The 27,110-nt window shown below is 37.8% G+C and overlaps 1 protein-coding gene across 3 annotated transcripts in view; it reads right to left on the reverse strand.

The window, feature by feature from the left end:
- Window positions 1–27,110, reverse strand: part of LOC129726924 (regulator of gene activity) — a 93,419-nt gene that overhangs the window by 52,898 nt on the left and 13,411 nt on the right. For all 3 annotated transcript variants that reach the window (XM_055684189.1, XM_055684187.1, XM_055684188.1), the window contains exon 3: window positions 5,855–6,385. In XM_055684189.1, coding sequence (XP_055540164.1) covers window positions 5,855–6,382 — 528 coding nt within the window. In that variant the 5' untranslated portion in view covers window positions 6,383–6,385. The remainder of the gene's footprint in view (window positions 1–5,854; window positions 6,386–27,110) is intronic.

The raw sequence follows: 27,110 nt of genomic DNA on the forward strand, positions 1-27,110 counted from the left end.
TCCCGACCTTCAGGCATCATTCCGGTTTCTAAAATACCCAACAGTCGAATACAGTTGCGTAGTTGGTTACCAAAATATTATTATATTTATCGAAACAAAAAATTGTTCTTTATTATTATCAGGCTGTAATTTATTCCAAGAGATAAAACGTATGTGTTAATAGATTTTAACAGAGGCGACGCGTGACCAAGTGGGCTACCTGTTCAATCAACATTTGCAACACTAATACAACAGTATCGTGATAACAGTTTCGAAAACTTTTATCTCTCTACATTTATCTATATGGCAAAGAATTTCTACGGTCTATTATGACCGCGAGTTTTCCGTTAATTTTCTCGTAGAATAATGATATCTGCATCATTTCATGGAGGAAATCTTTATCCACATTTATCACATCATGATTCTCAATGATCGGTTTTAGTCATAAATAAGTCTGGATCCGTCGAAGAACTAGAAAAGTTCGCTCGACGGATGGCGTTGTGATATGCAATGTCAGTATCATTCAGGTTTTTTCCAACGATAATTGAAATTATGTTTATGATCTATTTGCCTCTAAACTTTTCGCATGAGTAAAAAACCTATCTTTGTTCAATGCTAAAGCGTTTCTTTTGACGATGTTGAAATTTTAAACTAAAAAGAAAGCAGCGCGTAGGAAGACAAACGTTTACTATGCGGACTATGCGAGGTTCAAGTTTTCGAATGAACAAAATGGGTGTAGAGGTTTGAATGAAACTATACATCGACGGAAGGATTCCACCACATTGACAAAAATAATGAATGAATTTGCTCGTTTTTCAATTGCACTACGAAAGCTCTGAAGATGGATCTGCGAACTCTCGCGGCCACGTGGTCTCTCTCAAATTTTAATGACGTCGAGAGAAGAAACAGAAAGGTATAACGAAACAGATTACCAGACACTAAAGAGAGGAGGTGTGTAATGAATGTTTTCTCTCGCTGACATCGGTTTTGTTCAGCAGAAAGTTTGAACCAAAAATGTCACTTTTACGCGAGGCGTCGCATTAGTAGTGGTGAGCATGAATGACTGCGTCTACCCTGCCGCACTTGAAGGTGCAGAGAAGTGTTGAACGACGGTTAGTTCAGGTGAAAAGTCTGAATAAACGGTAGTCATTATTGCGTGTGGCCGTGTGGGTTGCGTTGCGTGTGAGTTGTATGGCGTAGTCTGAAATGTAGCCCATCAGGTTAGATTCTTCACGGTGCATACATTTCCACTATGTAGAAAATAAAACAAGGATGTTCGGGATAACATTGAAATTACAAATAAATTACTCCGACGATTTTTCATCCACTCTACAAATGTGAAAAAATCACTTTTTTCTGGGATTGTCTACCTGTCCTATGAACAGGTTGAACAGGTGGACGAGACGCCTCTGGATTTTAACATATAATAGATTTTGTATGAGAAAGACCAGATCACACCCCTAGGTGTAACAATTTAGGTTTTTTTTTTTTTTCAAACAATCGGTAAACGACAAAACTACATTTCCGGAAATGATTCGACCGAAGATCGAGAAAATTACGCTCGCATGTCTACGAAAAACTTCACTTATTTTGAGGAAATTTACGTAAAACACACGAAGGCTTGTCAACTACAAATATCTGCTAATTGATCAACATTTGCATTTCGCAGCAAATCTGCACATATAGTATCCCTGCTGTTTACATACTGTTTCACCTAGAAATACTCAGAGGAAGAGATTCGCGGTAAAAAAAATCGCCAATTCGGCAACTGGGTTTCATATGTCAGAGGTGCCAGATCTCTTCTCAAAGCGCAATGTCGACTAATATTCGACTTGTATAATCGGTGGTGATGGTGAAAGTCCTTAAGAATAGTGAAGTGCTTCGCAAAAACTGTTAAGGTGATATATTTTATGTTTTTGTTTAATTTTATACACCTTCACTTATTTTGTTACCTATACACAAGGTTTGTTGAACTCCGGGTAAAAATCACTCACAGCATTCTTAATTCATTCATTGGCAATAGAACAAAAAATCGTATAGAAATAAACACGTTCTTTTTTGTACCTGATTGCAATACCTCTCAATGTGGTGTTACCTTTCTTGTTTGTTTGGCTCCAATTTTGACGGTTCGTTTGGCTCACCGCATATCTCTCCCTCTGAGTATCTTTAGTTTCACCACACTCAACGCTACACGAAAGCTTTCTGAGAAAAAATCATCTGTTTTACGTTACTCCAACAATACGCACTACACGAAAATGACGAATTGGAAAACGTTACGTGCAGATGGCGCAGGTAGATGATAGAATTCAAACAAAGTAGAATTCAAACAAAGTATTAGTATTGTGGACAGTCCACATAAGCACTGATGATGGTTGCATGTAGCAGCCGAAATACGTATCTGCGGACGGTGTTCGATTAGAGGGTATTCGATTTTTTGTAGTAGAATTAAATGGAAACATAACCTATTCTCAATATTCAATTCCATTCTACTAAGACGCTCAAAAAGAAATTTATTTAATTACAATAGCTAATTGTATTTCGGACGTCTTCAAAGTCGAAACTCTTTTATTTTTAGGTTAGAGTTTGCTCGAAACTATAAATTTATATTTTATTGATTTTAAAGGGGGAAAAGGTATGATTGCATATGACTTACAATTTTAGTCCACTTTAGTTTTGTAATAGATCCGAATATGTAAATAATTTTATAAATGTTCAAGTAATTTTAGAAATTATTAAAGACTCAATTAACCCACGCGCTGCTCGCTGCTTAGTTTTAATTCGTCGTCTTACTTGTGGTCGTCTTCATCTTTAACAGGATGTTGGTACAGTCAGATCAGTAAGCAAAGGATAAGCCCGATATGGATTGTCAAATGATAAGGCAGTTTCGGACATGGACAGTTCGATTTTGTCACTCTTGCCACTATGGGAACACAAAGCTTTACCGGTTTTCGATATGCTCTAGATCTCTTAGCTCTTGATGGTCTACCAGACCGCGTACGGTCGGTGTTGACAACAAGAGGTAAACAATGTTCAAAAATTTTAATAATAGTTTTTTAGTTATTTCATTATGAAGTATGCCTTCAAAAACTACATTTTCGTGAACCACAAATTTAGAGCTTTCGATTGATGTATATATCATCGTTGTCCGATTCATTTGAAGCGAAATCATTTTCAGAGATGGCTTGACTCAGTTTTTTGATTACAAATTACCACAAATTGGATTTCGAAACCACAAATTAACCACTAAATATTGGTGCTAAAAGAATTTAAAAAAAAAATACTTTGTCAAGCCATCTTGAAATGAGCCACGTTTTTTAACTATTCTACTCAGGTTTAAATAGTTTTTCACATATTTTTACATAATTCAAGGATCAGACGCAAATATTTCAAGAAAGTCAGCAGGAATGTTGATTATTACTTTAAAGAATACCGTAAAAGATGGGAAAATAATGAAAAACAAATATTTTATAGAAATGTATGTGAGTGCTCATCCGAACGGAGGGTAACATTTCTAATTTCATTTTGCAATTTTTATATATATTTTTTTTTTTAGGATACCGATTATTTATTTAAGGATACCCCAAATTTTATATTTTTTTTCTTATATTTCTAGTGTTTCATTACCATTTTTTTATATTTCTAGTGTTTCATTATTTGCACAACAAAAACTAATAAAATGCGTTATACGTGGCATGCGTTATGAGCTGAGTGTTAAGAGAAGGGAAATGTCAAGTATATTCTACTTCTCAACGATGTCAAAAGCCACAAGAAAAAGATCTTTATGCTTGCTAATTTTAGCATTTTTTTCAGTCGCCGGTAATAACAATCAACTATACTAACAATTCGACTGTTTTAAACATATCTACTTACAGGGTTAGGCAAATTTTAATACAAGTTTTTTAAAGAGATAGTGACTGTTTTGCACAACTTGGTTGATTAGATATAATAAACTGCAAGCTCATATAGGCTTTCGTTGAACTACTGACTAAGGTCGTTAACGATTGTAATAGCATCGCTAGAAATAGGATTTTGCTATAGTCGCGTGTTTTTTATGATTTTTACATTGATCAAAATAATTTAAATATTGAAATAAACAAAAATCTTCTTTTAAATGTACCATACTTAAACGAGATTATCCTGCAGATAAGACCCAGCTTCATCCAAAATCAGTTTCTCAACAAATACAACGCAACGTCAAACGCATCTTCATTCAACTGAAACCCGTATATATGTGATAGTAATCGCGAAGAAGCCCTACTAGCAAAGCTTTCGCTGCATATCGTCCAAAACAGGTAACTCATTAGCGGCTTGATTCTTTAATTGCTTCGCTCATATGACACCTTTTTGCTTCCCGTATCAGACACGTTACCCAACCGACTACGGGTAATCGCATTTGCTAACTAAACTCGCGAATCTTACTCAAATCGTATTTTTTGTTTATTTATTCAGCACCAGGACACGCATGACGAACAAAGTGTTAATTGGTATTACGTAGTGGAACTGAATTTGTCGTTTTCGCAGCCTACGATTGCTCGATACACACACACAGATCAAAGCCGCTGCTGTGGTTTCTAAGCCTCTTGAGCAAATTTCTTTTTATAAAGAAGCAATCATTACAATGTAATTGAAAAATAGAGAACTAATCGTGGTAATCAATCGTGTTTTTGTAGATGATTGTAAGTGAATCCAATTATTGTAAACACAGGACCTAGATTATCATGACTGATACTGTTTTGCTGATATACAGTTCCAAGTGTGGGTATTTCTAATGCACCGCTGCCTACTAGGCAGTAAATGAAAGCTTAAGCTGATAATAGCCTAGACTTGTTTTTCGTAATATTATCATCTCAGATCTTTTAATTTTTTTTTTTATTCTCGCTTATTTTCCGTCGGTCTAGTTCCGCCACTGTTGTGGCCAATCACCGACGCCCAGGGAGGCGACTCCACACCCAGGACCCTAACTCACGACCCGTTTATTAACGGACCGGCGCCAACGGCTTTACTTCCTCATGCGATGGAAGGCGTGATCCCAGAGATTTTTCGCCTCAGAAAATCTCCCGGTGTCGGCTAGGATTGAATCTAGACCAGTTGGGTTGGTTGTGAGTGGATCACGCCACCTCACAACCATCGACACCTATGTCGGCGGTGGGATTCGAACCCAGGCGTCGAGCGTGGTTGGCGGAGACGTTACCAACCACACTAGGCCCCCGCTGTAGATCTTTTAATATCTGTGAATTACAATTGTTGAATATTGCCGAAGGAAATTTTACATTAACCGAAGATCCTAATTTGTCTTACGCTTTTTGACAGACCTTGATAAGAAACCTTGAAATTCCAAAATTGTAATCATTTAATTATGGGCACACAAACAAACGTAAATGTTCTAGCAGAACCTTCGAGGCAGTGTAGTTTTATATTTCTCATATTTGCTCATTACATTTTGTTACACGTCATCTAACATGTCGAGATTTGTGCCCGAATGCAACTTTATTATTTCCACAAAAAGAAAAGTGCCGCGAAAAGTCACCGTAGTTTAGTAGATGTATACAGAACATATTTTTTATGTAAAGCTAGAGATCTTATTTTTGATTTCTGGTATCAGTTTTATAACTAATCGCCCTTAATGCAACAACAACAAAGTTTACAATTGAACCTCATATGAATGGCTAGAGCGAATTTCATGCGTATATTCTAGGGGACATAATTTGACGTCTGTACCCTACTTGACAGTCAACTGTAAAGCACTAAAATTCAAACACATGCGCATTTCAGTTCAGTTATTCTAGCTTTTGTTCTTCCTTTCAATGACGTTTACAATAGAATTTCAAAAATAAAAGAGACTAACTTCAAAAACAAGTAAGAAATAAGAACTTACCATTGTCGCTCCACTGAGTCCCGGCATTGGCCTTCGATCCGCGAAACCCCGCTGTCCACCGAACAAACTATTCCTCGCGTTCGCCCCACTAGACGTCGACGAGTTCGAGGAAGAAAGCTGCTGCTGGGAACCGTTGGTACTAGCACTAGAGGTCGCTGGGTTCGCACTGCTTCCACCAACCACGCTTCCACCACTGCTGGAACCACCACTCGACGCTCCGCCACCGTTTCCTCCGTTTCTCGCACTAGCGGTACTCGGTGACAGCTGCGGGGGTTGATTCTGGCCGCCTTGACCCGCCGATTGCTGCCCCTGCTGGCCCGGTTGCTGTTGCTGCTGCTGTTGCGAATGAGGTGGTTGACTCGTTCCGAAGCTTCCTGCTCCCGTTGCTGCAGTTGGAAACATACCAGACGTTGGTGTGACATGGCCCGATAATGAGCTACCGAAGCCACCCGCAGTACCTCCTCTCCCACTCAACGATGCACTACTTGGTATACTTCTCGGAGGCTGTTGGAAATTCAAGTTTGCCATAACCTACAGTAGTCCGAAAGGAGTTGGAAACATCAGGAACGTAGATGTTGTTGTTGTTGCGGATATCGTCGTCATAACATGAATCGATGTAGAACGCGTATGAAAAGAGAGAATGAAGAAAAAACTTGAATTAATGCACTTCTTCCCAAGATTCGTTCATTTCATCGCTTGCTTCAAATAAACCATGGATGCACAAATACACGAAGCAATTGTGTTCCCTCACTCCCGCTGCAACCCAGATAACAGCCCCGTACTAATGACCCTTTTGCAAGCTCTTCAAGAATCACCCTTCTGTGGGTTGCAAAAGCAGAAAACTAATACCGGACTTGCTGAAACAGAAAAACATTCCTTCTATCGGACAATGGGATCTCAACATCGCTTTGAAGGCCATTGTATTATTGTTTTGCTACTGTAATGATTGTTTGGATGTTAATGCAAGTATTCCGGATCGCAAAATTTTTGCTCAAGATACAACTACATACAACTCTGCCAGGCATTTAAATTGTATTCGAAACGGAATGTTTTATTATATGCCCCATCCTGTCTCCAGAGGTGAACTCCATCATCAGCTTGCAAAGAAAATCTCTAGAAAAAAAACAGCAGGCTGCAGCAAACTTTACCTTTTCTCAACTGCATCGGCATACACTTGGTGACAAGCGATCGAATCAAAGCGCAACGGTCTCAAAAAGAAGTGCATTAAACACAGCTTTTTCGACTTCTCTTCTTACCAGACTAAAGCATAGGTGCAGTAGAGGCGCGGTACACGTGGTTAAACCACAGTCTGTCTACTATTTTTGCTTTCAATAGAAAGGCACATATCAGAAAATGGAAACTACCGGCAGAGTGACATAAGCTAACACATTTTTTTTTGACATAGTACTATTTCCTTGATGAATTCTAAGCAACGAACGTCGTTCAGACAAATCAGTTCAAGCTTTGCGTTTATTGTTTAACAAGTTAAGTTATTGATGACAAAGAGGATTAGTTCAGAGTTTTGATATCTTGAAGACAGATCCGCATGTATAACAATTTTAGGAGGTGTTAGACCTAGCAAAAATAATTCTTCATTATGTATGTTAATAATTGGGGTGCATCTAAAGAACAATCATTGGCTGATGATAGATTCATATTCTTTGAGCATTTGAGTGATTTTTTAGAGGTAACTCGTTTCAGGCATCCCAAAAACACAGACATCAATCTGTTCTGCAGAGATCTTTCATCATGGAGGCTGCTTACAAAAAAGCCTGAATGCTAAACTTGCATAGTTTAGCTTCACGCAAGAATTGCAGAAGGGCTTAGACGTCGTACAGAAGCAGTGAATCCTTTTTATGAGCCTGTCAGGCTCTTTTCGTATGAAAGCTCTTAAATCCTTTGAACGACGTGATTGGAAAAACCTTTGCACAAACAGTTTTAGTGTAAATGAAACTAGCTGACTTAATAAAGTTATAACAAAATCTAAGGATGTTTAAATTTACTTTATCAAGAATGATAATGATGGTAATTTTATTACAACTGATGAAAAGGTTCTATAAAATCTAACTCGAATACGTTTTCCAGGATGTATGAAACTGAAACAATCTGAAGCTGTACACTAAACAGTTGACTGCGAAATCTGTGTATAAAAAAAACAGAAAGTCGAGTTCCGAATCGAAATGTAGCATCAAGGCTTTTCTCTTTTACTCCAAAGAGGTTTCAATTATTTGGAAAATATTTTAAAGCAGATTTTTATCGCTACAGGGTACATCCCAAAATCTTGGAGAGGAATAAAAATTGAATTCATTTAAAAGAGGGGACATAGTGTATTTATTATTTTCGCCATGACTGTATTGAGCTTGTTTCTACTCAAATGTTTAGAAAGAACTATCGAATATAATAACCATAACGAAATTCTGAACATATCAAACGAAGAAAATCCACAACTACTATTCTACACCGTGTTACCCATGATATAGGATAAGCCTTTTTATAGAAGCAATCCTGTCTAGGAATTCCCGTAGTTAGTTCGTAGTAAAGTCTTAGACAGTAACTAGATCTTAAGGATACTACCGGTACATTCAGGTTGATTTGCTACAGAAGGTTGGGTGAGTAAATTTTACCAGTGCTCTAGCCGAATATCACCGACACTGCAGAGTTTCCATTTCAAGGAGACGGCATCGATCCTCATAGGGTGGCAAGTTCATTGGGTTACTCCAAAAAAGCAACCCCAGTGCAAATATTAAGAATCGCGAATGTATAGCTTCGATTCTAGTGGTCCACCGGTTTATGTAGGGGCTCCAAATGATTGAAGCGGTTTCCAATACCGAGCGAACAAGGGCGTAGAACAGTGATCGCAGGCGGCAGGGATCACGGAAAAATTTGGCAACTCTAGTGGTGAATCCTACGTTTCTGTTTGCTTTAGCAATAATATTCGAGTAATGATCCCTGAACGAAAGATGTGAGTCCAATAAAACTCTAAGTTCTCGTACAACCTCAACTCTGACGACCAGGCATTCGTTAATTTCATAAGCCCACTCAATGGAAGATTTCTTTCTCGTTGAGCATATAACACAGAATTTCTGTACACTGATGACTAGTTAGTTCCACATGCACCATTCATCGAACATTCTAATCAGTGGCTGTACTGCCGGTAACCGCAAGTCAGTCCCATCTGTAATATTGTCAATTTTGAGTTAGCATCGAATTTTGGCCTATCATTAAGTGTATTTTCAGATGTACCGATAAAAAATAGTGGTTTGTTCAACAAAAGTGGAAATCAATACCAAGTCGGATTGTCCCATTATGAAAAGTAACCGCAAGTCAGTCCCAAAGGACAAATAACCGAAAGTCAGTCCCAATTGAAAAAATTAAATGGATGAGGAGTGGAGAAGAGAAGTTCGATATGAACCTCAATATGAAAATAAGTTATCTAGTAACGATTGTCAATTATTGGGATTATTTTTTAGTTTGAAATGGTGATGAATGTATGTGCAGCAATTTCCTGCTAATACGAGTTCAAGTCCACTTTTTTCTTGGTTGGCTTCTTCATGGATCTATCCGGAAAATCTTCAGTATCGAAAAAACTTCAATCAGAATCCAGGAAAACGTTTCAATATATCGCCAAAGGTGATTCTCGAACGTCAAAACGGATTTTGATCATCTTAACATTTGTTGTCAGATGAACCAACTGCAGTCCCGGCTGCAGTTTCTTTATCCGAATCCTCACCGGATGAGCTTTCATCGGTTCCGTGCATCATGAGATTTTCCAACACCGATATTTTTGAAACTGTTTACATGAACATACACTTCCGAACTGCGAAGAATTGACGGTTTTTCACGGCAACGAATAACAACACGTCAAAAAGCACTATAGCATCAACATGACAATGAGACTGACTTGCGGATACTTTTCTCTTTGGTGTAGAATGTAACGGCAAGTCAATCACACTCTAGGTTTTTATCATTAAATCAATGATTTCAGTGGTTTTTACAACGCAATTAGTGCAGGCTAGTATGCAAACTATATTTTAGCATGAATATTGTTAAAATATTTCATGTTAGATAAGTGATAACTGAACGTGTATAAAATATCTTTCGAAGCTGTTTTCTCGTTTTCATATTTTTACAGATGGGACTGACTTTCGGTTACCGGCAGTGTAGTTCAATACAATCTTCTAATTTGACGATGACGAAAATTCTAAGATCATCAGCATACGCTAGTTTACAGCCAGGAGTTCGATATATGCAGACATCGTTGAAGAAAATTGAGTGCGGTAAAAGCCCCAAGTTGCTTCCCTAAGGTACTCCGAAGCTGTAAGAGAAAGTCGATCCAAGTTTGATGTTCACCTTACGATTCATCAAGTAGGATCCCAGCCATTTAACGAAGTGAGGAGAGGCTCCTAAACGCTCAATTTTAGTTAGAAGTAATTAATGGTCAACACGATCGAAGGCAGCCTTAAGATCTCTGTAGATTGTATCAATGTGATCTCCGTCCTCCATTGCTTTGAAACAAAGTTATAATAATTCTGCGAGGTTAGTGTCAATTGATCGTCATTTAAAGAAACCATGTTGAGCAGGTGGTAGGTCCCTTGGTATTTGCCGACATCACGCTTGTCCCCTTTTCTGTGACTAGGGAACAAAAATGATTGTTTCCACATCTCCGGGAATTTCGCCCGTGATAGTGACGCGTTGAAAATGATAGTCAGCGGAATTGGAATAGACTCAGCACAGAGCTGCGTTACAATGGATAGTATACCATCGGGCCCAGCTACAACAGACGATTTTAGTTTTTGAATTGCTGGGCGAACCTCTTCTACGGTAAACAAAAGCGTTGTTATTTCAACTGAACACTAAACTAAACACGCCAGAGAAGTGGTCTGCAAAAAGGTTACAAATTTCCTCACAAGATTCGGCTACTTTAATATCAAGGAAAACAGTTGGACTCCCATTTGTTTTACGTTTTGACGTAGAACTACGTCTCTCAGGAAATTCGGCTACATACTCGGTTACATAGGGATGTAAAATGAAAATCTAAAACCAAAAAAAGTGAAAAAAAATATGTCCAATTTCAAATGCTAATAAATTGGTTAGTTTCCGGTGAATCTCCTTCGTTCTTGCAGCAATAGATTGGAAAATCTTCTAAGATTCTTCCCAAATGCAGAAAATTGTAATTTAATGATTCAAACTATTGTATTATTGAAAATTGTCAAGCCTTGTCAAAACGAAAAATTCGACCTCTGATTGGTCGTTATATGATTGCTTCCCAAGCACGGTCGGCAGAATCATAGACCTCGCAATTTGAAATGTGCTTTTTAGTCTATCTTAGTGATGGGAAACTTATCGATACTTATCGATAACATCGATAAATGCTGGTCATCGATATTATCGCTAATTTTTTGACGTTAACCATAATTCGATATTTAAGGGTGAGCACAAGTCAGTGCAGTAGGCTACTGGAGGAGACCCAAAAGAAGGAGACCTCACCTACCCTACCCCAGGAGTTGCTTTTGCCGCTAGGTATTTGTTGAGTGCTGCTATTCGACAAGATTTAGCATTGTTGGGGGTGGTGTAAAGGGCTATTCCCACTGCTTCCGTTCCGGGACCGGGCCGGGACCGGGCTCGTCCGGGACTTTTCATGCATTCACACTGCGCCGTGCTTGAACCGTGCCTGCGCTGCGCTCTGGCTGAGAAATGTTGATGTGTGTATGTGAAAGAACGTCTTTCTCTTTTTTTCATACCGCAGCTCACTCCGCGCGAAATATGTCACTACAACATACACGCATCCACCCGAGTGCCTTCCGTGCACTCTCCGGCCAACACAAAGTATCGTCGGCAACGATAGTTTTTCTCTCGCACTGCGGCAGCACGACGGCAACTCAACGCTGTCCCGGTCTGGGCACGGCGCGTCGGTGTGAATGCGTTCATAAGAACGCATGCAATCAATCTCAAACGAGCCCGGACGACACGCGGAACAGCCACGGCCCGGTCCCGGCCCGGTCCCGGAACGGAAGCAGTGGGAAAAGCCCTTAACGCGGCAACCGCACCGGACGTTGCTATGTTGGTTTGGGAAATAACAATCGTCACCTCGGGTAGAAGCGAGTTATTAAATTTGGCAACGCGATAGCAACGAGCCGAATCGTTGCTATTTGATGAAATGTCAAACTGTTTTTTTTTGTGCTCGATAGTGAATGTTCGTAATAGTATTCCGAAGATGATGAGTGTTTCGAATGCGGACTCAATTGGTCGGCCTCGGAAGACGATGTGTTTTGCCTCGCTTGTTAAACATGTCGTAGGACGCAAGTGTCGGCGTGAACCACTACTCAATTTTATTTCCGACTGAGCTGAAATTTTGCACAGGGTGTTTTTTCGGGCAGGTGAACATTTTGTATAGGTTTATTATTGAGATGACCATTTTGGTTGGCATTTTGGTCTGCAACCTACACGATGCGGAAAGCTCAAATTCTCACAAGATTGGCCAATATTATTAAATAAACCTGGAAGGTTTAAGCAAATCTGCTCGGGAGTATTACCAACTATTTTCCCGTTTCGTTCGGTCGTTGTATAAAGAACCATTTTCTCCTTTACCGCTGTTTCAATCTTCAAACCTAAGATGCGTTCGAAAGCGGCGTTGGAAATGGTCATCGGTATAGACCGTTGTTAAAACGCTGGATGGCACCTTCCTCCGTATGGCGGTCAATATTTGGCTATTTACTAGGCTGAGAGTCGCCCCGAATCTTTCCAAAAACCATTTTCTTAATCGTGTATAAGGAAATTTGTTTTGCGAAATCACTTTCTTCATCACTAGAATCAATCAAATAATCGAAAACAATTTACGCGTTCTATATTTAAGTTTTTTTTGGCGGCAAATTTTCAAATATTAATAGCAAACTGTGGGAACCGAGACAGCATGAAATACAGAATACAACTAATGACAGTTCTCCAGCTTTCAGTAGAATAGTCATTTAAGCCAACGTTGCGGGACGTGCCCAGTTTTACGGAATTACTTTAAATAAACATATAGGGATGAAAAAATTTATGTACGCACAAGTAAAAAAATCTGCAAAAGAATTAGTTATCGATAACTTGGGAGAACGGAAACAAAGTTAAAACAAAGTTACGTGAAATGGAGGGAACATTTTATGAAGTAGAAAGAACGTAGATCATTCCGGAAACGATTGACTGACGGATAAGTTGATTATTACTAGATCCGCGAAAAATATGCGAAATACATCACAACCAAACATTTTGCCAACGCTGGCTAGTGACGGTCTTCAGAAATTGGCAACTGCCGGTGTGAAAAAGAAATAGTGGAATTGGTAATCCCCATTAGCAACGACCGGTGCGAAAATCGGTTGCTATCCAAAATAGCAACGGCCAGCGTTGTGAAATTAGCAACTCAAATGGCAACTCCCCGGTGCGCTTGCTCTAAGAACAGATGAATTCGACAACTTAGTACTGGAGTACTTTGAAAAAATATCCAAACTTTTTGCACCATCTCATAAAAAGCAATGATACGAAATTGTAATAAAATGCATTTTCTTTGGCTTGCCAACTCGCTGCGCTGCGTTTGCGGCAATTTGACAGTTAGCCCATACATTTACTGTCACATTGACGTCAACGCAACGCAAACGTATCCATTCTGTTTGGGCCATCACTGTCTCTGTTTTTAACAAATTTATATAGCAAAATTGCATTTGTATAACGTTTGCGGTAAAAAAATTGACAAAAATTGCCGATTTTTCATGGGTTTTCCTTTAATCGCATTGACGAAACTACTCATGCGTCATCAATCATAGTAACCCATGAGTTAGCAAAAAAAAAAATTGTCAAACTCTAACTGGGATGGCGAAAAAAGTGAAGTGTGCGCGTTCGAAGAATGGTACCCCGCCGCGTCAAAAACGGACATCGTGCGGCACTTTGTGGACGCCGGGTATGCCGGTTCTGGCATCTACAACATCTTGACACTATTGGACAACGATCAGAGCATCGAAAGAAAGCCCGGTTCCGGGCGGCCAACGACCCTGAGCGACAAGAAGCTTCAAAGGATGCTAAAGAGAAAGACCGAGGGAAAGGTGGCTAAATCACTGCGTGCACTTGGCCGAGAGGTTGGTGCTTGCTCTAAAACAGTGAAAAAGCATCTGGAGAACATGGATATACATGCAGGAAGCGGCAGTCCCGTCCACTGGTCTCGGAGCGGCAGGCAATGACGCAGCGACAGCGGTTGAATAAGATGGTCAAGTCGATTTTCCCGGCAAATCGCGACGTGGCAGTGGTATTGGACGACTAGACCTATCTCACCCTGGATGGCAACGACTAGCAAGGTTCTTCGTATTTTACCTCCCCCACGAAGGAAGTGAGCACTGAGGTAAAGTTGATTTCACAGACCAAGTTCCCCAAGAAGGTGCGGCTGTGGCTAACAATCAGCGAAAAAGGGATGTCAAAGTTGCTCTTTTTACGCTCCGGGCTGGCCGTGAACGGAAAAATTTATAGTACGAAGTGCCTGACAGAAGTTGCGTCGTTCATCAAGAAATACCATAAGCGCGAAGACACAGTGTTCTGGCCAGATTTTACGTCGGCCAACTACTCGAAGCGATCGGTGGAGGAGATGGAGCGGCTGAATATCGATGTGGTACCGAAATCGGCGAATCCGCCCATTGTCCCCACCTGCTTCCCATCGAGAATTTCTGGGCAAACTTGAAGCGCAAGATCTATTCCAACAATTTTGTCACGAAAACGGAGGAGGAATTAATAAAAAAAAAACGAAGAAAGAGCTTAACAACATGGCTACACGCATGTTTTCGTCCGCCATGGCGAATGTTCCGGTTAACTGCCGGAAGGCTGCACGCAAGGACGTAATATTTTTTTGTGAGGAAGCTAACATGATAACCTTCCATGGGAAGTTTATCCAACTCAATTATCCGTCATAAATAGTTTTTTTTTTCATCACCATCTGAAAAAAAAATTTTTTAACGCAAACTTTAGCTGTCAAATTATCGATACTTATCGATAATATCGATAAAAGCCCCGGAATTATCGATTGTTATCGATGTCCGTTTTGGGCGATATTTCCCATCACTAGTCTATCTAAGAGCCTGTTTCAGCCGAAGTCGCTAGACAGCGAAAATATCAATCCTCCCTTAGCAGCAGCAGCAGTGCAGCGGATAGCGGCCATAGCTGTGGCATGACAACGGATAGCGCAGTAGTTGCAGCTGGTATCAGCATCGATAGTAGAAGGGCCAGCTGATGCAGAGGCAGCGGATACCAATGGCAGCGCATAGCGGCCACAGCCGTGGCAACGGATAACGGCAGTTATGCAGTGAGGCACTTCCTTTAGTGAAATGCTGTCTCTGTGCGATAGCGAGCACTAGTAAATATGCATCCAGTGGAAAGTTGCCTCATTTCGACAACACACCAACGTTCTGGAAAGCTGGCATTCAAAAAAACCGTCTGGTTTTGAGTGATGAAACAGCTTTTCACTGTGATAACGCAGAGAAGCGATCGGAATTTTATTCGATATTGAGTTAAACAGCAAATTGTTCTTTTCAGGATGAAATAAATACCTAATTGATGGATTAATAATTTCTCTTGAAATATTTTACACCTTTAAAATTTAAAGTTATAACTTTGGGTTCATCTCCATGTCTCAGAACGTACTGAATTTTTTTTCCTTCAGTAATAAGCACGACACCCGAACAGCTTACATTATTTGCATAAAAATCAAATTATCGCTTAATTGAACCTTGAAAATTATCAAGCCCCAATTATGAATAGCAACTATATTATTGAAAATGGTCAATCCTCGTTGAAGCGCAATATTCGAATTAATCGTTTATATGATTGCTTCCCAAGCACGGTCAATAGATTCTTAGACCTTGCAATTTGGAATGTGCTATTTGGCCTATATGAGAGCCTAACCATTACAAAAAAGTGTGAGGAATCGCTAAATTCACGATTTTAACATTCTGATTCCAATTGAGCCTACGTGTCAGGGAAATGGACAGCAACCTTCACACGAACAAGTGTGAGGCGATTGAATGGTGCAAGCAGTACTACGACGAGCACCTTAACGGCGATGTAGTAGAGGGGACAACGAAGTGGTAGTAGATTGCGGTGTATGCGCAGATGACGACCTCCTAACCTCTAGGAGGTTAAAGCGGAGAAGGGCTGAAAAACATCTACGAAAAGGGCGACAAGTTGGATTGCTACAACTACCGTGCAATCACGCTGCTGAACGCCGCCTACAAGATATTCTTTCAAATTCTTACCGTCGACTATCACCGTTTGGAAGGGAGTTCGTGGGGCAATACCAAGCGGGATATATGGATGCCCGCACCACCACGGACCAAGTATTCGCGGTACGGCAGGTTCTATAGAAATGCCGTGAATATAACGTGCCCACACACCATTTGTTCATCGTATTTAAATCGGCATACGACACAATCGATCGAGATCAGTTATAGCACATTGTACACGATTACGGTTTCCCGGATAAAGTGACACGGCTGGTTAAGTTAACGATGGGTGATGTGCGTAGTTCGAGTTTCGGGGACACTCTCGAGTCCCTTTGAATCTCGAAGAAGGCTACGTCAAGCTGATGGATTATCGAGCTTGTTATTCAAAATCGCTCTGAAGCGTGTAATACGAAGGTCGGGTATCGACACAAATGGCACGATATTGGGGAAGTCCGTTTAGCTTTTTGGTTTCGACGACGAGATCGGCATCGTAGCACGAACCCTTGACAAGATGACGGAGACGTACATCAGACTGAAGACTGAAGCCGGATGAATTGGACTGGGCATAAACGTATCGAAGACTAAGTACATGAGAGGAAGAGGTTCCAGAGAAGACAGTATCAACTTCTTACCACGAATTCATATTAGCGGTGATGGAATCAAGGTGGTAGACGAGTTCGTATACCTGGGCTCACTGGAGACTGCTGACAACGACACCAGCAGAGAAATTCGTCGACGCTTTATGGCAGGAAATCGTGCCTACTTTGGACTCCGGAAGACGCCGCCGCACGAAGTTGACCGTCTACACAACACTAATCAGACCAGTAATCCTCTAGGGCCACGAAACCTGGACCATGATCGTGGAGGACCAACTTGAGGTTTTCGAGCGGTTTTCGTGTTGCGGACCATCTGTGGCGGCATGCAGATGGGAGATGGATAATGGCGGAGGCGGATAAACCACGAGTTGCATCAGCTGCTGCGAGAACCACTCATCGTTCAAACGGCGAAAATCCGGAGACTATGGTAGGCCACGCATGTTGTAAGGATTTCGGCCGACAGCCCGGTGAAAATGGTTCTCGAAAACGACCCGACTGGAACGAGACGATGAGGCGCGCAGCGAACAAGGTGGCTCGCAACATGGCTGGCGAGCAGCAGCCGTGGATCGAGTTGAATGGCAACAAGTTTTTCAAACAGCAAGGGACACCTCGGCCTGGAGCTGATTCGTAAGTCAGGTACTCCAGCTAGCCCTGACAATTGAACGAATAGGAGATGCCTCCACCGAAGAATTCGTATAAACTTCTCTACAGTATTATAGTTTTACATCAAATTAAAAAACTCTCTGATTGTAACTTATTTACAATATTAGTTTATTGAACCTGGTTTGCCCTTCGAATGTGCATGGTTCGACCCCACAATTTCATCAACCTTTAACCTGAGAGTTTCAACTAACCGCTCTGCAAAAAACTCGTTGAAAATCTAAAAAAGCAATCAGTTGTGCCCGACAAATTTACAATTTATTCTTTTAAAAGCAAAGCAAAGCAAAGCCTTGGTGCTACGTTCCGATTCGGAACTCGACCGTCTGTTTATTATACACAGACTTCGCAGCCAACTGTTATGTGTACAAATTAATGTTTTACGGAGCCAATTAAATCTAATGCCTTATGGTCTAAAATATCTTATAATCTAAAGCCAAATTTTTTATCCTCGCTGCCGACTACGAGCTGAAACTAAATCTATTACTAAAACTAACATGGTTTTTTTTATCCGAGATTCGTTTCGCTGTTAAATGGGCACCTTGATGCTCTTCAAATAGCTATAAACAAGTAGCATGTATGGCAAGTTTCGCTGAGCGAGGATATCACGAACTGGCACATAGGGCTGTATTCCTCGAGCCCTGAGGGTATCCAAAAGTAGAGATCTGGCGCCGCGGTATTCAGCACACACCCAAACCACGTGTTCAATGTCTTGGTACCCCAATCAACAAACGCAATGATTACTGCTCGCCAGCCCAATACGCAGGAGATGTGCATCTACCCCGTAGTGGTTGGACATAATCCGAGACATCATGCGAATGAAATCTCGTCCTACATCCAACCCACGAAACCAAGGTTTGGTGGAAACCTTGGGGATGATGCTGTGTAGCCACCTCCTCATTTCTCCCTTATCCCACGAGGCCTGCCAGTTGATAAGTGTACTCTGACGTGAAAATTTTAAAAATTCATTGTAGGCAATTGGTCTGTTATAAATATCACCGTTTGTTGCGCCCACCTTAGCCAGAGTGTCCGCTTTCTCATTTCCCGGAATGTAACAATGAAAAGGGACCCACACTCAGGTAATCTGAGAAGATTTTTCGGATAAAGCACTCAGATGTTCCCGTATTTTCCCCAGGAAATACGGAGAGTGCCTTACATCCTTCATCGATCGGAGAGCCTCAATAGAACTGAGACTGTCCGTTAAGATGAAATAATGGTCCGTGGGCATTTTTTCAATAATCCCTAAGGTATACTGAATTGCAGCCAATTCTGCGACGTAAACAGAAGCAGGATTATCGAGCTTGTAGGAGGCGGTAAAATTATTGTTGAAGATACCGAAGCCAGTGGACCCGTTGAGAAGTGATCCATTAGTATAAAACGCATTGTCGCAGTTGATGTTTTTAAATTTGTTATAAAATATTTTAGGGATCTGATACACGCGTAAATGATCCGGGATTCCACGAGTTTCTTCCATCATGGATGTATCGAAAAACACAGCAGAAACAGAAGTATCTAACAAGTTGACACGATTGGAGGTGTATGAGGAAGGATTTATACCTTGAGACATGTGATTGAAATACACAGTCATGAAACGGGTTTGAGAATTAAGTTCAACTAGCCTACCAAAATTTTTAATTACCAAGGGGTTCAAAACCTCACATTTGATAAGAATACGAGTAGTCAGATCCCAAAAGCAGTCTTTTAATGGGAGAACGCTCGCCAAAACTTCCAAACTCATCGTATGGGTCGAATGCATGCAACCTAAGACAATACGCAAACAACGATACTGCAATCGTTCCAGCTTGATTAAATGGGTGTTTGCAGCGGAGCGGAAGCAGAAACACCCGTACTCAAGCACCGACAATATCGTAGTTTGATAAAGCTTTATAAGGTCTCCTGGGTGGGCGCCCCACCATGATCCAGTAATTGTCCGGAGAAAATTTACTCGCTGTTGACATTTTTTCATCAAATACCGAACATGACATCCCCAGGTGCCTTTTGAAACGAACCAGACACCAAGATATTTATATACCAAAACCTGAGAAATCGTTTCACCCATTAACTGTAAGTGGAGCTGAGCAGGCTCGCGCTTTCTAGAAAAAACTACTATCTCAGTCTTCTCCGGAGAGAATTCGATACCTAGTTGTATAGCCCAAGCAGACAAATTGTCCAAAGTATCTTGCAATGGTCCTTGCAAATCGGCAGCTTTGGCTCCTGTAACAGAGACCTTCACTAACAGTCTCTCCCGAGCCGAGCCTCGAACCTACGACGACTGGCTTGTAATGCATCGTACCTCGAGACCCGCTGAGAGGGCAATTTATTCTTTTACTACGACGAAAATTCTTGTAACTTTTACTATTTTCTCCCGATTTTGATAGTTTTAGTGCCGCAAGATTCAGCAATTATTCTACTTTCATCAGTGGCGTCTCGTCCTAATGTACACTACGTACACTACACCAGGTGTTGTGGGTGGGGCTTCATGTCAATTTCTGGTGTTGTGGGTGGGGCTTCATGTCAATTTCTAAAATATATCAATCAAAAATAAAAAGCTAAAAAAATCTATCGAACAGTATTGATGTTCTACTAGTACAACTCATCATGTATCATTTCTAGTGCACAAACTGCGCCAAACATGTGACCGTGTTTTACGCGTGTGGTCAGTGGATTTGACTTGCAAGACTGATGTGTTAGTGTGGATTACGTGCACTCTCGTTAATTGACATGAAGAGAAGTAGAGCTGTCCATTTATTCACAGTGAGACAAAGCGCTTCGTGACGCTATTCTCGTATTCTATGTCATCGGGCCAAAGCGTTTAAAGTTTACTTTAGAATTTCTAAACATAAATCAGGTGTTGAAAGACGATGTTTTCATAAATTAATTCGGTTCTTTGTATAATATAGTAATGACAGATTTCTGAAACCACATAAGAAAAATAAATACTACATTACCAGAGATAAGCGCAAAAATGTGTTTTATTTTGCACATTAATGGTACAGAAAGAAGGGAAAGGTGTTTGTATGGGATCAATGGAATATAAAAAGGTACGGAGATTGTTTGAGTCTCGGGTTTAAAGGGCTTTTTTTTATAAGGGGGGGGGGGTTTGTAATGATTTATTTATGTACTAAAATATCTATTCAGAACTAGTATTGTGTGTTCTGCCACAAATGGTGACATTTCAACACTATATATATATATATATATATATATATATATATATATATATATATATATATATATATATATATATATATATATATATATATATATATATATATATATATATATATATATATATGTATATATATATTATATATATATATATATATATATATATATATATATATATATATATATATATATATATATATATATATATATATATATATATATATATATATATATATATATATATATATATATATATATATATATATATATATATATATATATATATATATATATATATATATATATATATATATATATATATATATATATATATATATATTATATATATATATATATATATATATATATATATATATATATATATATATATATATATATATATATATATATATATATATATATATATATATATATATATATATATATATATATATATATATATATATATATATATATATATATATATATATATATATATATATATATATATATATATATATATATATACATATATACTAGTTGAACGTTCCCGGCGATGCTCGGGATCAAAAGTTTCAAAATTAGAAATCATTTTTTATAACTCATTGCAATATTAGCACAACTAACTTCAAAAATATTTCACATCTTATACGTCCATCATCACTTTAAGTACTTTAACATTCTGAGAACGCACAGAACGGAAATACCCATATTGGATTGCATTTTATGATTTGGGGATGTTTTACAGAAACTGGAAGTCGCCATTTCGGATTTCAAATTGACGTATGGAGTTCGGAAGTTTCGGAAGTATTAAAATGGTTGGCCAAATACCACTTTAGATAATTTGCCTGAAACCAGAAGTGTGGAAAATGTTATGTGGGGTCATCCCAGTTCCGAATATATCACACTCGGGTGATAACCGGATATTCGTCAATCGTTCACAGTAAAACCTCTTTCTATGTAACTTTTAGAAGAAAGAAATTAAAGTAAGAAGAATTTAGCGTGACCATTCATGCTTAGTTCACCTCTATAATCATATCTTAAGAGATAACATGTGAATTTTTATAACGAAAATGTTTGTTGGTGTCCAAGGAACACGTCTGAGAAGAAGTTAACGTTTTAATCCACATAACTACCTAGAAATTAAAAAAATAGATTAAACCAACGAATGGCCTTTCCTCTAGCCAAATGTCCCAAGATCTAGTTTTGGTAGAAGTAAAAAAGTATTTCGAATCCCGTAATGTGTTACTATTCACAAAACTACGAAAACATCAGGAATGTAATTTTTATCTGCTCGACTCGCACCAAATTAAAACATAAATTCTTCTGCAAGAAAACATTTGCAGATGTTGAAGGAACAACGAACATTTTATTGAAAAAAAAATTTAATTTACAGGCGAATTGAGCTCAAGCTCAAAAATTCAAAATTTTGCATGTATTATATGTATAATATATATAAATTTCAAAAAGAGTATTTTAATGTGTTTTCCTGTATATAAATGAAAATCATCTTCAAACTTACGTAGTTTTTAAAGTAATATCTCAACTTTTAGCAATAAGATACCTATTATTTTTCCTCAAATGTCTTTTCTGAACATTAACAAACATTTCAATGAAGAACAATTACATATCATAGCTTTGAATTTCGATTTAGAGGCAAATTTAGTTCAAATATTCATAATTTTGCTTGTTTAACGTAGTGTTGTTATTATTATCTCAATTTTCAGTAATCAAAATCTGTCATTTTTACTCAAAAGTCTTTCCTGGACATAAACAAACATTTTAATGGGAAAAATATATATCATAGCTTTGAATTTGGATTTAGGGTCAAATTGAGCCAAAATATTCATGATATTTCATGTTTTACTTAGTTTTGTGAATAATATCCCTATTTTCAGTTATCAAATAACTATTATTTCTTCTCGAATATCATTCCTGAATATCAACGAACATTTTATTGAAAAAAAATCACGTGTCATCGCTTTGAATTCTGATTTAGAGACAAATTGAGCCTTAAAAATTATTTTTGCATGGTTTTGCATTTTTCATGTGGTTTTGCGGAAAATATTTAAATTTCAAGTAATCAGAACCTATTATTTTTCCCTAAAATATCTTTTTTAAACACAACGAACATTTTATCATAGTAAAAATCACAGATCACTGCTTCGAGTTTTGATTTAGAGGTAAATTCAGCATAAAAGTCACGATTTTGCATGTTTCACGTAGTTTTGTGAATAATATCTTGAGTTTTAGTAATCAGATACCTGTTATTTTTTCTTAAATGTCTTTTTTAAACATCAACGAACATTTTAATGGAAAAAGAATCACATGTCATCACTTTGAATTTTGATTTGGAGATGAATTAAATATAAAAAGTCATGATTTTGCATGTTAAACGTAGTTTTGTGAATCATATCTCAAGTTTTAGTAATCAGATATTAATTATTTTTCCTCAAATGTCTCTCCTGAACATTAACAAACATTTTATTCAAAAAAAGAACCATATGTCATCGCTTTGAATTTTGATTTAGAGGCAAATTTAGCATAGAAAGTCAAAATTTTGCATGTTTTACGTAGTTTTGTGAATAATATCTCAAGTTTTAGTGATTAGATACCTATTATTTTATCTCAAATGTATTTCTTGAACATCAACGAACATTTTAATGAAAAAAGAATCTCATGTCATCGCTTTGAATTTTGATTTGGAGACGAATTAAGTATAAAAAGTCATGATATTGCATGTTTTACGTAGTTTTGTGAATAATATTTCAAGTTTTAGTGATCAGATACTAATTATTTTTCCTCACATGTCTTTCCTGAACATTAACAAACATTTTAGTGAAAAAAGAATCAAATGTTCTCGCTTTGAATTTTGATTTAGAGGCAGATTTAGCACAGAAAGTCAAAATTTTGCATGTTTTACGTAGTTTTGTGAATAATATCTCAAGTTTTAGTGATTAGATACCCATTATTTTTCTCAAATGTCTTTCCTGAACATCAGCGAACATTTTTATGTTGAAAAACCTACATGTCACTGCTTATTATTTTTGGTTTAGAACGATTCAAAATTATGATGATTACTGTACACCTCAGAGACTGAGGGAATAATATCAATAAGACCAAGCGTTACGGAATTCCATTTTTATATAGTAGATATATATATATATATATATATATATATATATATATATATATATATATATATATATATATATATATATATATATATATTTGTACGCTCTTTAGTATTATTGAATGTTATTAGCTTTCGCAGTTAAGATAATGTAATTGTAGGAAAATTATTAAACCTACTTGTCAAGAAAAAAAGGAATAAAACGAAACTTAAAATAAACTTAAAACTATCTTACTGACTATAAAGTGAGCTAATCGTTGCAATTGAGGATTGCAACGATTTTTGTCGGAATTTGTTGATAATTTGGCTTGACATATTTTCTAATGTTTCTACATTAGTGAACCTATGTAGCTCGTTCGTGCTAAACCAGGGAGGACGCTTCAAAATCATTTTTAAAAGTTTATTCTGAATCCTTTGAAGTGTCTTCTTCCTGGTTGCACAACAACTTGTCCAGATGGGAACTGCATATAACATTGCTGGTCTAAATATTTGTTTGTAAATTAACAGTTTATTCTTGAGACAAAGTCTAGAATTCCTGTTGATAAGAGGATATAAACATTTGATATACTTATTGCACTTTGACTGGATATTTTCAATGTGCTCGTTGAAAGTAAGATTCTTATCATAAATTAGCCCTAAGTATTTAACTTGATCGGATCAATTTAAGACCACACCGTTCATCTTAATAACGTGGTTATGGGTGGGTTTGAGAAATGAAACTCTTGGCTTATGAGGAAAAATAATTAACTTAGGGGAAATCTTCCATTTTTGTAAGTATGAAGAAAATATATCTAAACTTTTTTGAAGCCGACTGCATATAACACGAAGGCTTTTTCCTTTTGCGGAAATGCTTGAATCGTCACAAAACAGAGATTTCTCACAACCTGGTGGTAAATCAGGAAGATCAGAAGTAAAAATGTTATATAAGATTGGGCCCAAGATACTCCCCTGAGGCACACCAGCTCTAACAGGCAATTTAAATCATTAGATTTACCATTTAGATAGTTAACCTGGAGAGTGCGGTCAGTTAAATAACTTTGTATCATTTTTGTGAGGTAAAGCGGAAAACTGAAATTGGACATTTTAGCTATTAAACCTTTATGCCAAACACTGTCGAATGCCTTTTCTATATCTAGAAGAGCAGCTCCAGTCGAATAGCCTTCAGATTTATTAGTTCGAATCATATTTGTTACTCTAAGTAACTGATGAGTAGTGGAACGCCCATGGCGAAAACCAAACTGCTCATTTGCAAAAATTGAGTTCTCATTAATATGTGTTATCATTCTATTAAGAACTATTCTTTCAAAAAGTTTGCTAATAGAGGAAAGTGGACGATTGGTCGATAACTTGATGCCTCAGCTGGATTCTTTTCGGGTTTTAAAATTGGAGTGACTTTCGCATTTTTCCATTTCGTAGGAAAATGTGCTAGTGCAAAGCATCTGTTAAAAATTTAATTTTTACCAAGAAATTTAAAGAGTTTTCGGGATGTCTTTTGATGAGGATATAGGAAATCCCATCATCTCCTGGTGCTTTCATGTTTTTGAATTTTTTGAGAATGGTTCGCACCTCATTCAAGTTTGTCTCCAATACCTCTTCGGAAAGAAATTCTTGGGTGGTGATCTGAACATACTTTTGGTTTACTTCATTTTCAATAGGACTTACTACGTTCAAATTGGAGTTATGAACACTCTCAAACTGCTGAGCAAGTTTTTGAGATTTTTGTTCATTCGTTAGAGAAATGCAATCACCATCTTTAAGGACTGGAATGGGCTTCGAGGGTTTCTTAAGAACCTTCGAAAGCTTCCAGAAAGGTTTTGAAAAAGGTTTTAGTTGTTCAACTTCTCTCATGAAATTCTCATTTCGCAAGAGAGTGAATCTATGTTTAATTTCCTTTTGTAATTCTTGAAAAATAATTTTCAAAGCAGGATCACGAGATCTTTGGTATTGACGTCTCCGTATGTTCTTCAAACGTATAAGAAGTTAAAGTTCACTGTCAATAATTGGTGCATTAAATTTCACTCTTGCCTTAGGAACTGATAAATTCCGGGCATTGAGTATTAAGCTGCTAAAATTTTCTAATGCTCTGTCAATGTCAGCACTATTTTGTAAAATAATATCATCATTCAAATTTTCCTCGATCGTAGAACGATATCTATCCCAATCAGTCTTGTGATAATTTAACACAGATCTAGTGGGATTTAAAATAGTTTCATGGGAAATAGAAAATGTTATGGGAAGATGATCAGAATCAAAGTCAGCATGAGTTAATAAATCACTGCATGAATGGCTTTGATTTGTTAGTACCAAATCAATTGTAGATGGATTCCTAATAGAAGAATAACATGTAGGACCATTCGGAAATAAAACTGAATAAAATCCAGCCGAGCAATCATTAAACAATATTTTTCCATTGGAATTGCTTTGAGCATTATTCCAAGATCGATGTTTCGCATTAAAATCACCGATGATTAAAAATTTAGATTTATTTCTTGTGAGTTTTTGCAAATCTCCCTTGAAATAATTTTTTCGCTCACCAGTGCATTGAAAAGGCAAATACACTGCGGCTATAAATAAAATGCCAATACTTGTTTCAATTTCAATTCCCAAACTCTCGATAACTTTGGTTTCAAGATGGGGTAAAACACGATGTTTTATTCGACGGTGGATAACTATTGCAACTCCACCACCGGCAACATCAATTCTATCAAACCTATGAACTATAAAATTTGGGTTCTTTTTTAGTTTAATATTTAGCTTTAAAAGCGTTTCAGTCACAACTGCAATATGCACATCGTGGACTGTTAAGAAATTGAAAAATTCATCCTCTTTCGCTTTCAAAGAGCGAGCATTCCAATTTAGAAAATTTACAGCATTATTTAAAATCATTGCTGAATTTCAATTTCATAACAATATTAGTTGTAAATTTTATACCTTCTTGAACAGCCTCGTACATCGAATTACAGTTCAACAAAACGGACATTAGCTGCAGCATGGATTGTTGTAGGTATTCAATCTTTTCTGGAGTTGGACTACCTAAATCAACACTGGCTGACTTTTCAGCGCCAAACACGAATGGTTTGTTACTGTTTGAATTTGAAATATTACCTGAAAGGACACTGGCATATGAACAGCCTGGTGTTGCCTGAACAGGATTATTTTTCTGAAATTTGTTATCTGAATTCAAATTATTACCTATAGACACACCTGCTAATGAAAGTGCTGGTGATGCCTGAACAGTACTGAAAGTCTTCTGATTACCCACATTGCCAACAGGTTGTTTAGAATTCCTACGTTGTCTGGAAGCAATAATTTTTGACCTTACAGGACAATTAAAAAAAATAGATTTGTGATTTCCCCCACAATTTACACATTTGAAACTATTAGTGGTCTCTTTCACGGGGCAGATATCTTTCGTATGACCAGTGTCACCACAAATCATACATTTTGCTACCATATGGCAGTTTCGA

The sequence above is a fragment of the Wyeomyia smithii genome, chromosome 3 (genome assembly GCF_029784165.1).
Source record: "Wyeomyia smithii strain HCP4-BCI-WySm-NY-G18 chromosome 3, ASM2978416v1, whole genome shotgun sequence".
Lineage (NCBI taxonomy): Eukaryota > Metazoa > Arthropoda > Insecta > Diptera > Culicidae > Wyeomyia > Wyeomyia smithii.